Here is a 15,666-nt window from a genome sequence, read left to right as displayed (position 1 = left end):
GAATTCCTTGCTATAGCCCTGCATACTACATAAGAAAAAGCTGAAATCTCCAAAGCAAACATTAAAAACAACGCTGAATGCATCCCAAAAGGTCTAAACAACAGCATATTTCCAAGCCCGCACTTATTTTCAGGCCAACATCCTCGACATTCCTTCCACAAGATGAGATCTGCACCGAAACAGAAAATGCTGAATCCACTCACACAAAACAACCGAAAAAAGAAAACCACTTAAGTGGACATTCTTGTATCCGAACCACAGATGAAATGACCACACACACGTGGTATTTGTAGCAGTCATTACAGTCTTTAAATCTCGCACTAATCCACTTTGGGCATCAAACTAGCCCAAAAAGACTAGCTTTTCCCCTAATAATATGATGAGCCATCAACAGCTTGTGTTGCACCACAGTCATCTTCAGTATGCAGAAGCTCTTCATGCTGAATCGACTCCAATCTGACAACACGCGTGCCAGCATTCACACTGCTGCTAGCCGCCATACACACTACAGCAACTGTTATACTCATATTAGACACAATATACCACATATATAGTATTTTATATCAGAAAAACAACACAGGCCACAATTTGATCGCTTTTTCTGTCAGTTATTAATCAGATATGTAACGTCTCTCACAGCTGTTGAGCCAGTAAAGCTGCTCAACACTGCTCTGTTTGACTTCTATCTTTGGTAAAGATTTCCGTACACATTATGAACGAAAAGCAGTTTTTAGACAGACGACATTTACCTGTTTACCTTCATAACATTATGGTATTTAACCGTCACCTGACAGGAATCAATCTCGCGCTTGTCTCGTGCGTTTCTCACTACGCGCGACAAGCGCGAGCCATCCTACCGTCTGTTTGAACTCAGACACACACAATGCTTTAGCACGAGCACCACCATCATCATCTTCCTCATCTTCACTCACCCTCTTTAACGCCAGGCAGGTTGTTCTGGTCGATACTAAAATCAGCCATGTCGTCGGCGATATTTCAAAAAGCGTTAACGTTTCTCTCGGGGGTTTCTGAAGGTTGTTATTTGACAGACTGATGGTGGTTTCCGTCGGATAAATAAATCCCGATCGATGTCCTCAGTAAGATGTCGCTCTGATTGGTTTCTGTCGCCAGCCGAGGTTTACTGCCAGAGTCCCTCCCTCTGTACCCACAGCAGAATATTATGAGATCACAGTCATCAAGCTGAGCGGTGTGTGTGTGTGTGTGTGTGTGTGTGTGTGTGTGTGTGTGTGTGTGTGTGTGTGTGTGTGTGTGTGTGATTTGATCCCCATAAGTATAGTAAACCCTGAGATCACCTACATTTTGGGGCCCAGCCAGCAGTCCCAAAGAGGGAAATGACTTAAAAAAAGACATACTAAATTATGTTTTTTATATTTTTTTATTAAAAATTTCAAAAAAGTTTCTGTGATGGTTAGAGTTATGGGATATTAATTATCTGTATGGAAGTCTATGCAGAATCCCCACAATAAAATACAAATAAAGTGTATGTGTTGCTACGGATGGCAGGGCGGGACATGCTATGCACGCGCGCGCTCAAATCCTTTCACGCAGATAAGCACGCGCACGCACGCACACGTTCATGACACACCTACTTGAACCGGCACAGCCCACGAGAACCAGGGACGGACTGACAATCTGTGCGTTCGGGAAAAGTCCAGAACGGCCGTCCAACCGAGGGCCGTCCGTCGGCACAAAAAAAAGTATAATAAAGCAATATGAACAGCCAACAGTAAGGACACTAATACGATCACTTATATGCAACGTGTAAAAAAAAAAAAAAAAACTGAGGAAGAAGAGTCGGCCTACTAGCCAGTTTGTGATTCGTCCCCGGCCGCAGTCAGATTTGTAATGGAAGCAGGTCAGTTTAGAAAAATGTACAGTTTTGTACATGAGCTGCAGCCAGGACGAAATTAACCCCTTCGCACGTACGATCACACACACACACACACACACACACACACACACACACCAGTGTGATTAGAACGGTCAGTGCACCGTGATTAGCTGCTAATATTAAATGTGCTTTCGCGCGTTGGCTGGCGCTGAGCCAGAGACGGACGCGCTCAGCGCTGTCATATCACAACTTAGTTTTCAGTGTTTTCAACCACATAATGTTTCTTTTAGGTTTTAGGTTTCAGACATATAATTTCATTTCACATACGTAGGTACTAAACAAACAATACAATACATTTAGAGAGACATAGAGTTTGTAAAATACACACTGATGTCTATGGAAACGGCAATAATATTCCTTTCCATAATAATTAGACACGTTTTATTCATATCAATCAGATACACATTGTGAAAGTAACTTTAAAGTTTACTCTATTCTTCTCCCAGTTCACCGGTCACTTACTTTCATGTATTTTGGGAGAAGTGGATGAATTAACGTGTTGTAGCCTAAATCCAACAGATCCGATTCTCTGAACTGTGGCACTATGACGGCGCCCATCGCTCACAGCTCAACTAACGCGATCGTTATAAAGGTGTTTAGACAACAAAACTCACCCACTTGCATTTATTTGACAATCTGAATATCAGATATTTCATGCTAACATGCTAACAAATGTGTGAATATTTTTAATAAAAAAGGAAAAACGGCATAAAGCATATCATCATTCATTCAGTGCTGTTGTGGCTGCGGTGTGCCACGTGACAAGCAATGACGCGTCACCATGGAAACCATAAAGTAAATAACGGTCTAAATAACAGTCAGTCAGAATATTTTACATGTTTTACTAGTGTCTGTTGCGCGGCTAGTGGCGAATGGCCGGATGATGGGCCTATTTGGGAGAAAGTCCAGGGCTGTTTTTTAGCCCCAGTCCGTCCCTGACGAGAACTAACTAAATATTAAAAAAACCAGACTTTGAGCAGTTTTTAAAACTGAATTATGATCGGTATTTATCTTGACCCTGGATTCAAGTAAAAGTCAAGAGCTTTAACAATGAATATTCCAGTTTAATTACAAGTTAGGCTCAATTGGTAGCCTTGGAGGCATAATGTTGATTACCAATCAAAAATTACTTTGACTTAATTACCCTCATTTATAAAGCAAACAAACTAGCAAAAAAAAAAACCTAGGTTTACAGTAAAAGGCACTTACAATGGAAGTGTATGGGGCCATGCTATAAATGTTAAAATATTCACTGTTTCAGAAGTATAGACACAATACGTAAACATTACACACTTAACACGATTTTAGTGTTATAAATTCTCTTACTAACCCTTTCTGTGTACATTGTATCCCATATTAACTTTATTGTCATGACAATGTAATGCCGGTAAATCCTGTAATCAGATAATTGTGATCTGTATAAAATAATCAGAATGAGCTTTATTGCCAAGTATGCTTACACATACAAGGAATTAGTCTTGTTGACAGACGCTTCCAGTGCACAAACAATACAACAACAACAAAGAGATAATAAAAAATAGAATTAAAAACAAAAAGTGAATAGAAAATATAAGTATATAGAAATGCACAATAAGACCACCATAACATGGTCCAAATCCATGTACAAATACAAATCTGTTATATACAGTGCAAGAGAATGTAAACGCAGAAGAGGTAGGATATGTTGGATAAATATAAATAGACTAAGCTGTGTACTGTATGTAATAATAGCTCTATGGGTCAGTTTTAACTATTCATGAGATGGATAGCCTGAGGGAAAAACTGTTCCTGTGTCTGACGGTTCTGGTGCTCAGTGCTCTGTAGCGTCAGCCAGAAGACAACCGTTCAAAAAGGTAGTGGGCTGGGTGAGTGGGGCCCAGAGTGATTTTTCCAGCCCTTTTGGAAGTGTACAGTCCTTGAAGGGAGGGCAGGGGTCAACCAATAATCCACTCAGCAGTCCGAACTGTCCTTGTATTCTTCTGACATCCAATTTTGTAGCTGAACCAAACCAGACAGTTATTGAGGTTCAGAGGACAGACTCAATGAATGCTGAGTAGAACTGTATTAGCAGTGCCTGTGGCAGGTTGAAGTTCCTCAACTGGCAAAGGAAGTGCAACCTCTGCTGGGCCTTTTCACAGTAGAGTCAATGTGGGTCTCCCACTTCAGGTCCTGTGAGATGGTAGAGCCCAGGAACCTGAATGACTCCACTGCTGCCACAGTGTTGTTTATAGCGGGTTCGATGCTGGGGCGTTCCTCCTAAAGTCCACAATCATCTCCACTGTTTGAGCGTGTTCAACTCAAGTCAGATTTGACTGCACCAGACAGACAGCTGTTCATCCTCCTTTCTGTATGCAGACTCGTCATCATCTTGGATAAGGCCAATGACTGTAGTGGTGTCTGCAAACTTCAGGAGCTCGACAGAGGTGTCCTTGATGGTGCAGTCATTGGTATACAGGGAGAAGAGTAGTGGGGAGAGCAAACATCCCTGGGGGACACCAGTGCTGATTGTACAGGCGCTGGAAGTCAATTTCCCCTGTCTCACTAACTGCTGCCTATCTGTCAGAAAGCTGGTGATCCACTGACAGATAGAGGTGGGAACAGAGAGTTGGATACATTTAGTCTGGAGAATAGCTGGGATGATGATGTTGAAAGCCGAACTGAAGTCTGAACTTATATCCTGGTCTATCCAGTTGTTGCAGTATATGATGCAATCCTGTGTTGACTGCACCATCCACAGACCTGTTTGTTCGATAAGCAAATTGAAGGGGATCTAGAAAGGGTTCAGTGATGTCCTTCAGGTGGGCCAACACCAGTCTCTCAAATTATTTCATGACCACAGGTGTCAGAGTGACAGGTCTGTGGTAATTAAGTCCTGTGATTTTGGGTTTCTTTGGGACAGCGATGATGGTGGAGCATTTGAAGCAGCTGGGAACTTCACACTGCTCCAGTGATATGTTGAAGATCTGTGTGAAGATGGGGGCCAGCTTGTCAGCACAGGATTTCAAACTAGTGGGTGAAACACTGTCTGGGCCCTGTTCTTTCCTAGTCTTTTGTTTGTGGAAGACCAGGCACAAATCCTCTTCACGGATCTTAAGTGCAGTTTGAGTTCCAGGAGAGGGAGGAGGATGGTTGCAGGAGATATTGGTGTTTGTGTGAAGTAAAGGTCAGAGTGGGTGTGGGGTGTGAGACTGGGCTTTTCAAATCAACAGTAAAGCACATTCAGGTTGTCAGCCAGTTATTGATTCCCTACAGTGTTGGGGAATGGTGTCTTGTAGTTAGTAATGTCTTTCAGGCCTCTCCACACTGTTGCAGGGTCGATATATGATGTAACAGTATCTGTGAGCTCATCCAGATTGGTGTCTGCAGCGTCAAATACACTCCAATCAGTGCAGTCAAAGCAGGCTTGTAGTTCTAGCTCTGCTTCATTGGTCCTCCCTTTACAGTCTTTACTACAGATTTAGCTGATTTAAGTTTTGCTTGTAGGTAAGAAGAAGATGAATCAGACAATTTTCAGAGAGTCCCAAAGCTGGTCTATGAACAGAGCGATATGCATCCTTTAATGTTGTGTAGCAGTGATCCAGTATATTTCTGTCTCTGGTGGGGCATGCAATGTGCTGTCTGTATTTTGCCAGGTCACGGGTAAGGTTGTCTGTTAAAATCGAAGAGAATAATAATAAGTGAGTCCGGGTATTGTTGTACTGCTTACACACGCTTGTGGATAAATGTAAACACTCAGCAGAATAAATGAGAAAAAATCCCGTGGCGATTAGAAAGGCTTAGAGTTGATACATAGTGCTTCCAAATTAGGACAGCACATCTTCTTTAACATTGTTACATCTGTACACCAACTTTCATTGATGTAAATGCATGTCCTACCGCCACTTGTTTTCACTGTTAACAACGTTTAGCCCGATGTAACAGCCTGTCCGGAATGGCTTCACTCAGCAAGGTTTCTGTGAAGCACAAGGCAGCAGAGTTTGAAAAATCCTTGTTTGTACGGGTGAGAAGATGTAGTTCGTCCATTTTGTTAGGAAGAGAGCGGAGATTTGGTAGATAAATACTCAGCACTGCTGTTTGAAAGCCGTGCTGAGACAGCTTGACCAGTGTGCCTGCTCGTCTCCCTTGCTTGTGTCTCATAGAGCGTTTAACAACACAGTTGCGCCCTCCGACTAAAATGTCCAGCAAAACGTCAGAATAGTCAAATACCGGGAAAAGATTGTCTGGTATATGCTGCCAAATTTTCAGCAGTTCGTCCCCGGTAAGACTGATTGGAAAAACATACGAAACACAGGACAAACAAACAAAAACAACAAAAGAATTGGAGAGCTCCACACTGGAGCTGCCATTCACTGAGCCATCTTGTATCAATAATCAATAATAAGACAAAAATAAGAAAGAATATAAGCTCAGTTGACAGTGTTTGTGGCATAACTTTGTTTAAAAAAAAATCTAAATTAAACACACACACACACACTTGTCCCTCCTATTCTAAAAATAAAAAGCATAAATCTGGGTTACAGTGAGGCACTTACAATGGAAGTGAATGGGGCTAATCAGTAAATTTAAAAATACTAACTATTTCAAAAGTTTAGCCACAAGGCGTAAATAGTATGCATGTGTGACAGGTCATAGCGCAGAGCCGGGTTGTGATTATACACACCCGGTCCCTTATCAGGCTAATTAAGCCTCCAAGAGGGATAAATGCCGACTGCGGATGGTGGTGCAAACCCTAATCCGACTGTAAAAACGACAATTTAAACAAATTTACAGCTCAAATAATACATACGTTTTAACAGAATAATTAATGTAAGTGCTTTTATAAAATTTAAGCATCACATTTCTGTGTTTAAACCCTCCAAAATTCATTGTAAGTGCCTCACTAACCTCGATTTTAGCTTTTTTAAAAGAGGGATGAGTCGAAATTAATTTTTGTGGTAATCAACATTATGCTTCAAATGCTGTCAACTGAGTTTAACTGCGTTCAAACCAGAATATGAATTTATTGTAGGATACTATAATGATTGAATTGAGTTTCATTTTTTATAAATCTATATATATCAGTATCATTCAGAATTTTTTTATTTATTACAGCCTTCTTTTATTATACCACCACACCAGAGGAACTGACTTACAAAGACTTTTAGCTAAATTAAATGAATGCCAGTTACACTTTGCCATCTTCATAGATTAATGATACTCAGTTGCATAGTGATTTACTCTTGTTCAAACCTCTTTTATATCAGCATGATTGATGTTTTGTCATTGGCCCTGAAGCTGCATTAGATCATCAGTCCTACCTGTCATGGTCCCTTTTTTTCCTCACGTCTTCACAGACCTGATTAAAAGTGTCTTGTCTGAAGGACCATTAACATTAGAGCATTTGGTCAGGTAGGAACAGGTACCAGAAGCATTTCCTCAGTGCCATGGAAAGATTAACCTCAGCAAGCTTTCTTCCACAACTTCTGGCTTTTTTAATAGTGATTAGTACTCTCAGCATTCGGATAAGAAGCCTTGCAAGTCCAGGTGAGTAATATTACCAGCGGCAACTAAAGACCATGTAGATGTAGACTTATTTTGATATACTGTAAATGACTGACTGAAATAATTTATTGAAAATAGAATTCATTTAAATCTATCTCATTGTCTTGAAACTTTCCTCAATGGCCTGCTTGTGAGTTGCATTGCATATTTCGTTTTTACAGTCAACCAAGTTTTCCATTCAAAGGATGATTCAGATATCCAGAACCAGATTGTGGCATTTCTGCTACGGAAAAACATCATGCCAGCCCAAGAAGATGTAGTAGGTAAAGTTGTACATGAAATGCATACTAAAATCAATTTTATTTGTGTTGCACATAGGAGTTTTTTCAGTGTAGCTAATTCAAATTACAAGCATCTTATAAAAATACAACCTGCCCTTACAATACATGTTCTTGATAAATCACAGAACTCGAGTTGGCCAGCAAAATCACAGAGCTGCAAAAGGTATTTGCATTCTTGGTTATGCATAGGAGAAAAAAAGTTTATTGTCACTAAATATAAAAACCTAATTATTATGAAAACTAGTGTTATACAGTAATAGTGGCAATTATTTACCATTTTAAAAGTGTCAACTAAAACATTCACTAAAGTTTTTAGGATATTTTGAATTCCTCATGTATGCAGTGACATTTCGAATGGTTAGGCAAATGTTATAAAGTAGAATAAACATAATACATTTTTGTAAGTGTGGGTCATTCATCCCAGATCAAGTCTTACCTTAAATATCCCTGTTTCAGCTTGCAGTCCTAAAAGAGGAGTTAAATCTAGAAAAGAAGCTGGTGTCTAATGCAATAGAAAAAGAGAGATCTATGCCCAACAAAAGAGATGATGGTGAGTGTAACTTTATTTTTATTTAATTTAATTACTTTATATACTTTATTTAATTTTAGTTATTTTTTTTTATAACTGTATAACTTTAGCAAAAAATCTGTTCTATTCAATATTTTTATAGAAGTGAAATGATTTGCTCATATATAGCAGAATCCAAATCAAAAGTATGTAATTAATTACATTTTCTTTGGTGGTTGGATTTCACCCATTGTATTCATACTCATTGTTTTCTGGTTTCATTTTAGCCTGTTTCTGGAAATACTGTGTGTGAATATCTTAACTTGAAGGACCAGAACCGAGGAAATCTGCAAATTCATCTACTGCCTGCTTTAAAGGGTTGGTTCACCCAAAAATGATTTTTTTTTTCTCATCATTTACTCACCCTCATGCCATCCCAGATGTGTATGACTTTCTTTCTTCTGCTAAACACAAACAATATGCACAAATGAATAAAAATAACCAAAAACAAAAGAAGAATGTGAAAGTGAAAGTGGAGATTTATTGTAAAACATAGATTTAAATGTTGATCTGTTTCACACCCACACTTACCATAGCTCTTCTGAAGACATGGATATAACCACTGGAATCAGATGGGTTATTTTATGCTGCCTTTATGTACTTTTTGGAGTTTCAAATTTCTGGCCACCATTCAATTTCAATGTATGAGCCTACAGAGCTGAAATATTCTGAAGAAGAATTTTCGCTTCTGTTCTGCAGAAGAAATAAAGTCATACACATCTGGGATGGCATGAGGGCGGGTAAATGATGAGAGAACGTTTTATTTTTGGGTGAACTGTCCCTTTAAGATAAGACATAAAAAGAGCAGAAAAGTATTCCAAATGGAATTATATGTATTAATAATGTTTCATGATAATTATGATAAGTCATAATATACACATGGCCTCTGTACTGTTTGAAAAAATAAAAGAAATTTTATTTGAATGTCACATCAATAAAACATCAAATTAAGATTTTTGGTTTTACTTTTTACATCACATTGTGCAAAATATTGATTACAATTAATTGTATATCTTGAATTCACAATTACGTACGTGTGAATAATATTAATAGAATCAGTTCCTAAACATCGTATAATATGCTACAACCTGAATAATTAAAATGGGCTTTTCAATCGCTCTTGTCTCCCTCTAGTGGTAAAATGTAGTTATACATTCCAAACTTCTGAACATCATTCAAAAAATACTTTCCTTATAGATTTACAGTGGTGGCCAAAAATATTGGCATCCATTGTAAATATGAGCAAAGAAGGCTGTGAAAAAAATCTGCATTGTTTATCCTTTTGATCTTCCATTAAAAAAAATCGAACCTTTAATTGAAGTAAAACAATTGAAAGAGGGGAAATATCTAATTATTAAATAAAGATTTTTCTCCAAAACACATTGGCCAAAATTATTGGCACCCCTAGAAATTCTTAGGATGAAAATATATCTGAAATATATTCTCATTCATATTTTACATTTTTAATGCACCTGGGTGACTAGGAACATTAAATTGTTCAGTCATAACAATAAGATTTTGTTTCATAGGGGTATAAATATGAGGGAACACACAGGCCAAAATCTATTTCTATATTGTCTCCACGCAAGGTGAGGAGGATTGTTCAAGTGGCCAAAGAATCTCCAAGGATCACAGCTGGAGAATTGCAGAAATAAGTTGTGTCTTGGGGTCAGAAAGTATAAAAAAATAAAATATCAGATATAGAAATATCACTGTATAAGGATCCAGTCTATATAAATAATGTTTAATTAAACTCACCATTTGGTGTGTGTGTGTGTGTGTGTGTGCACGCACACACACACACACACACACACACACACACACACACACACACACACACACACACACACACACATATGACGGGACATGCCCGTAATTCTCTCTCTCGAACCGTCGTCACCGGCCGCCTTAATCCCTCGCGCGCACCATCAGGCCGATTGGGGACCGGGCGTGCGACATTCCAGCCCGGCCCCGCCCCCCTCTGCTCCACAATCACCTAGAAAAAAAGAAACAAAAAAAAACTCTGCTCTCAACCAACAACAAACTCAAGCGTCTTCAGGTTGACAGACACTACTGGAACATCAAATGCAACCTGTTTCTATGGTCAGCTGAAACAAAAAATAGCTTTTTGGCAGCAAACACCAGAGATAGGTTTGGCACACACAGAGATGAAGAAGTACCCACAGTTAAATGTGGTGCTTGATCTTTAATTTTGGTATGCTGTTTTTTCTGCCAGAGGTCCTGGACATCTCTTTCAGATACATAGCATCACAAACTCTATCAAATACCAACAGATACATTTTTTAAATCTTGCTGCCAGTTCTCTGATACGCCGCAGCTTGTTCCTCGGCCACTCCTCCACCCTCTATCGGACAACAGCCGCTCCTCTCCGGGCGGATCCGAGGCGGTCCTCCAGCCCCTGATGGACGGAACACCCCGCCGCGTTCTCGGGGAACAGAAGGGGTCTCCCCCGCCCCTGGCAGCAGTCCTCTCGCTCCAGGGGCGGGGGAGCATTTTAATTATCTGAATATATATACAGGTGAAACTCGGAAAATTAGAATATCGTGCAAAAGTTCATTAATTTCAGTAATTCAACTTAAAAGGTGAAACTAATATATTATATAGACTCATTACAAGCAAAGTAAGATATTTCAAGCCTTGATTTGATATAATTTTGATGATTATGGCTTACAGCTTATGAAAACCCCAAATTCAGAATCTCAGAAAATTAGAATATTGTGAAAAGGTTCAGTATTGTAGGCTCAAAGTGTCACACTCTAATCAGCTAAACACCTGCAAAGGGTTCCTGAGCCTTTAAATGGTCTCTCAGTCTGGTTCAGTTGAATTCACAATCATGGGGAAGACTGCTGACCTGACAGTTGTGCAGAAAACCATCATTGACACCCTCCACAAGGAGGGAAAGCCTCAAAAGGTAATTGCAAAAGAAGTTGGATGTTCTCAAAGTGCTGTATCAAAGCACATTAATAGAAAGTTAAGTGGAAGGGAAAAGTGTGGAAGAAAAAGGTGCACAAGCAGCAGGGATGACCGTAGCCTGGAGAGGATTGTCAGGAAAAGGCCATTCAAATGTGTGGGGGAGCTTCACAAGGAGTGGACTGAGGCTGGAGTTACTGCATCAAGAGCCACCACACACAGACGGGTCCTGGACATGGGCTTCAAATGTCAAACGTCTTACCTGGGCTAAAGAAAAAAGAACTGGTCTATTGCTCAGTGGTCCAAAGTCCTCTTTTCTGATGAGAGCAAATTTTGCATCTCATTTGGAAACCAAGGTCCCAGAGTCTGGAGGAAGAATGGAGAGGCACACAATCCAAGATGCTTGAAGTCCAGTGTGAAGTTTCCACAGTCTGTGTTGGTTTGGGGAGCCATGTCATCGGCTGGTGTTGGTCCACTGTGCTTTATTAAGTCCAGAGTCAACGCAGCCGTCTACCGGGACATTTTAGAGCACTTCATGCTTCCTTCAGCAGACAAGCTTTATGGAGATGCTGACTTCATTTTCCAGCAGGACTTGGCACCTGCCCACACTGCCAAAAGTACCAAAACCTGGTTCAATGACCATGGTATTACTGTGCTTGATTGGCCAGCAAACTCGCCTGACCTGAACCCCATAGAGAATCTATGGGGCATTGCCAAGAGAAAGATGAGAGACATGAGACCAAACAATGCAGAAGAGCTGAAGGCCGCTATTGAAGCATCTTGGTCTTCCATAACACCTCAGCAGTGCCACAGGCTGATAGCATCCATGCCACACCGCATTGAGGCAGTAATTAATGCAAAAGGGCCCAAACCAAGTACTGAGTACATATGCATGATTATACTTTTCAGTGGGCCGAAATTTCTGTATTTAAAATCCTTTTTTTTATTGATTTCATGTAATATTCTAATTTTCTGAGATTCTGAATTTGGGGTTTTCATAAGCTGTAAGCCATAATCATCAAAATTATATCAAATAAAGGCTTGAAATATCTTACTTTGCTTGTAATGAGTCTATATAATATATTATGTTCACCTTTTAAGTTGAATTACTGAAATTAATGAACTTTTGCACGATATTCTAATTTTTCGAGTTTCACCTGTATATATATATTCAGATAATTAAAATGCATTACATTCTTGTAGCAGAAGAGTTAATCATTGATAAGACAATAACACAAAAGCGGCTTTAGAATACAATGTATTGTTTACTACCATATTAGTCAATCATTGACATACAGTTCACAGCAATCCATTTCACAGGTGAATTTGTCAATCAGTTTGTTCAATCAATTTATTATGAGGGCTTGTTTAAGAACCGTCAATTTCAACAAGCGCCAGACATGCTTGTGTAGCGTCTCAGGTGTGTTGTGTCATAAACATAAATTTTATAGGTCACTGTGTCAAGTTAAATATAGTTTAATACTTAGAACACATATTGTGATCCCTTAGTTCGAATTTTCACTCCATCAAGTGTTTGAATGCAAGAACGTGATGCATGTTTGTTTTCTTCTGTCTGCTGAAGTGTTGTTTTCTTCACTGTATATTGAATATTGTATATTGAAATTTCAATTACTGCCCTCTGGAGTAAACAGGTGGTACTACACCTGTACATCTATCGAGAGTCAAAATATATTTTAGTGGCTTATTTTTAAAGGTTTTTGGTCCAATAACTAGAACCTCTGTCTTGTCAGAATTGAGTAGAATGAAATTTCTGGCCATACAATCTTTAATTTCATTGACACTCTGCTAATTTGGAGAATTGTGAAATTTCATCAGGTTTTGAAGAAATATAAAGTTGGGTATAGTCGATATAACAGTGGAAACTTATTCCACGATTCCGGATAATACCTCACAGGGGAAGCATATATAAGGAGAAAAGCAGAGGCCCTAAAACTGATCCCTGTGGCACTCTATACCTTACTTTTGTTTGGTTTGACAGTTACTCATTTACATTTACAAAGTGGTAGAAGTCTGCTAAATAGGACCTAAACAGTGGGGATTTCTTTAAGACTGCAAGGGAAGCTCAGCTTCCCCTATAATGTCAAAAAAATAATGGTAAAATATGTACTATTGTGTAAACAATTTATTGACTAAAAATGCGTTAGAACACGTTCATCTCGAAGACGAGTTCGTTCAGAATCAGCTACATTACATATAGCAGGTCGGCTGACTCGATTTACTTCTCATACATTCCCTTAGCGTCAGTGCATTTCCCTGTTGAAGCCGGCGTCCATTGACTTCAATGGGGCTGCTATGAACAGTTTTTTCAGTGCTCCGAAAATAGACGGTCATTGGATAAATGCTGCGATTATGTCCTGCCCACGGATGCTCAGCGTCTCTGGGGGTGAATGAGGAGTGGGCTGGCCCGGACTCGGGCTTCAGCGTGATGATTGGAGGATCTGTCGAAAGACTGCATCTCCTTTTGATTGACAGCGAATCTGTACTATAAGAAGTCACTGAAGCTATTTCGCACTCAGTCCCATCGTGGATTTCTCAAGTGTAGTCGAAAGACAAACTGCTGCAACCTATTTCTTTATATTTGTTTGGCGAAATTGCTAGTCAATTTGCATAATAAATTTCACACAATTATACACCACATTCCTTGTTTCAGTTTTACCAAGTTTAATATATTTTGTTTTAGAGCATTCGTTCGTTCGTTCGTTCATTCATTCATTCATACAGTAGGCTAGGCTAACGTCGTACGGGTGAAACTGCGCACGATGGCAGACGGTGCTAATATTGTCGACCTGATTTTGGCGAAACCATTTGAAAGTCTTCCTTACGAGGAAAAAATTAGAATTAAACAGCAGGGCAGATCAACACCTAAGATTGATTTAGTGCAAAAAATAGGGTAAATAAGTTTATAATGTAGGCCGAAAATGAGCTTCCCCTCTTTGAAAGACCAGCAGCCGCCACTGGACCTAAACCATGCTAAAGCAAGTCCACAGATGCCAACATAATTCTCCAGCCTGTTCAAGAGAATGCCGTGATCAATCATGTCGAAGGCAGCACTAAGATCTAAAAGCACTAGAAGAGAAATGCAACTCTGATAAGTGAAGTCTCTGTACTGTCATATGGCCTAAATCCTGACTGAAATGGTTCATATATTTACAGTTATGCATTTGGCAGATGCTTTTATCCAAAGCAAATTACAGTGCAATTATTACAGGGACAATCCCCCTGGAACAATCTGGAGTTAAGTGCCTTGCTCAAGGGCACAATGGTGGTGGCCATGGGGTTAGAACCAATGACCTTCTGATTAACAGCCCTGTGCTTTAGCCACTACACCACACCACTCCACATTTACATTTATTCATTTGGCAGATGCTTTTATCCAAAGCGACTTACAAAAGAGGAGAACATAGGAGAATCGTATATACATATATACTATTTCTCTGTAGAAATGAACATAATTGGGAGAGCACAGCATTTTCTAGTATTTTCGACATTAATGGTAGATTTGAAATCGGTCTAATTACCGAAGGATCATGTTGTGGCTTCTTAATAAGCGGTTTGATAACTGCCATTTTAATGTTTCTTGGGACATGTCCTAATGATAGCAAGGAGTTCATAATATTATGAAGAGGTTCTGTGATTACAGGGAATGCCACTTTTAAGAGCTTGGTTGGTATCTAACATACATAATGTGGCTTTTGATGTTTCAATAAATTTTGACAGTTCTTCATGACCTATGACAGCAAAGGATTGAAGTTGCATGTGAGGAAAATTATGAGACACTATTTTCTGAGGTACTGTGACAGATGATTGCATAATTCCAATTTTATTTCTGATTATTTCCATTTTATCAGTATAGAAATTCATGAATTCATTAATATTGTGCTGTGATGAAATATCTAGTTCAGTTGAGGCTTTATTCCTAACCAATTTAGCCACAGTACTGAATAAACACATAGGATTGTTGTGGTTATTTTCTAAGAGTTTACTAAAATATGCTAACCTGGCAGCTTTTAGTGCCTGTCTGTATCTACAGACACTATCCTTCCATGCACCGCGAAATACCTCTCATTTTGTATTCTTCCACTTATGCTCCATTTTCCGAGCTGCTCTCTTGAGAGCATGAGTGTGATCATTGTACCAAAGTGCAAGGCTTTTTTCTTAAATTGTCTTTAATAGAAGGGGGGCGACACTATCAAGAGTGCTAGAGATGACTGTATTTACATTTTCTGTTATTTCATTTTCAAGTTCTTCTGGGCTTTGGGGTTTACTGAGTGTATGAGATAGATCTGGAAGATTATTAGTAAAGCTATCTTTAGTGGTCGAAAGAATAGTTCTACCTGAATGATAGCGTGGTGTAAATTGAGTAACATTAGCTGATCGCAGCATACGAGACGAGGTAATGATCAGAGATGTCA

The 15,666-nt window shown here is 39.3% G+C and overlaps 2 protein-coding genes across 2 annotated transcripts in view; one reads left to right on the top strand and one right to left on the bottom strand.

Moving 5' to 3' along the window:
- Positions 1 to 1,150, bottom strand: part of LOC127639708 (coiled-coil domain-containing protein 50-like) — a 28,835-nt gene extending 27,685 nt beyond the window's left edge. The window contains exon 1 of the mRNA XM_052121878.1: positions 933 to 1,150. Within this exon, the coding sequence (XP_051977838.1) occupies positions 933 to 981 (49 nt within the window). The 5' untranslated portion in view covers positions 982 to 1,150. The remainder of the gene's footprint in view (positions 1 to 932) is intronic.
- Positions 1,151 to 7,335: 6,185 nt separating this feature from the next.
- uts2d (urotensin 2 domain containing) lies at positions 7,336 to 8,555 on the top strand. Its single transcript, XM_052121447.1, has 5 exons — positions 7,336 to 7,435; positions 7,615 to 7,716; positions 7,860 to 7,897; positions 8,191 to 8,284; positions 8,530 to 8,555. The coding sequence occupies exons 1-5, from the start codon at positions 7,336 to 7,338 to the stop codon at positions 8,553 to 8,555; spliced, it is 360 nt and encodes a 119-aa protein (XP_051977407.1).
- Positions 8,556 to 15,666: the final 7,111 nt, after the last annotated feature.

The sequence above is a fragment of the Xyrauchen texanus genome, chromosome 48 (assembly GCF_025860055.1).
Source record: "Xyrauchen texanus isolate HMW12.3.18 chromosome 48, RBS_HiC_50CHRs, whole genome shotgun sequence".
Classification (NCBI taxonomy): Eukaryota; Metazoa; Chordata; class Actinopteri; order Cypriniformes; family Catostomidae; genus Xyrauchen; species Xyrauchen texanus.
This window is presented reverse-complemented; position numbering and strand designations above follow the sequence as displayed.

Bases quoted from the DNA above. Each gene is read 5' to 3' on its own strand.
- uts2d (XM_052121447.1), top strand. From the start codon at position 7,336: ATGGAAAGATTAACCTCAGCAAGCTTTCTTCCACAACTTCTGGCTTTT. The intron at 7,717-7,859 runs GTAAAGTTGTAC...GATAAATCACAG, and splicing joins AGCCCAAGAAGATGTAGTAG to AACTCGAGTTGGCCAGCAAA. The intron at 7,898-8,190 runs GTATTTGCATTC...TCCCTGTTTCAG, and splicing joins AAATCACAGAGCTGCAAAAG to CTTGCAGTCCTAAAAGAGGA.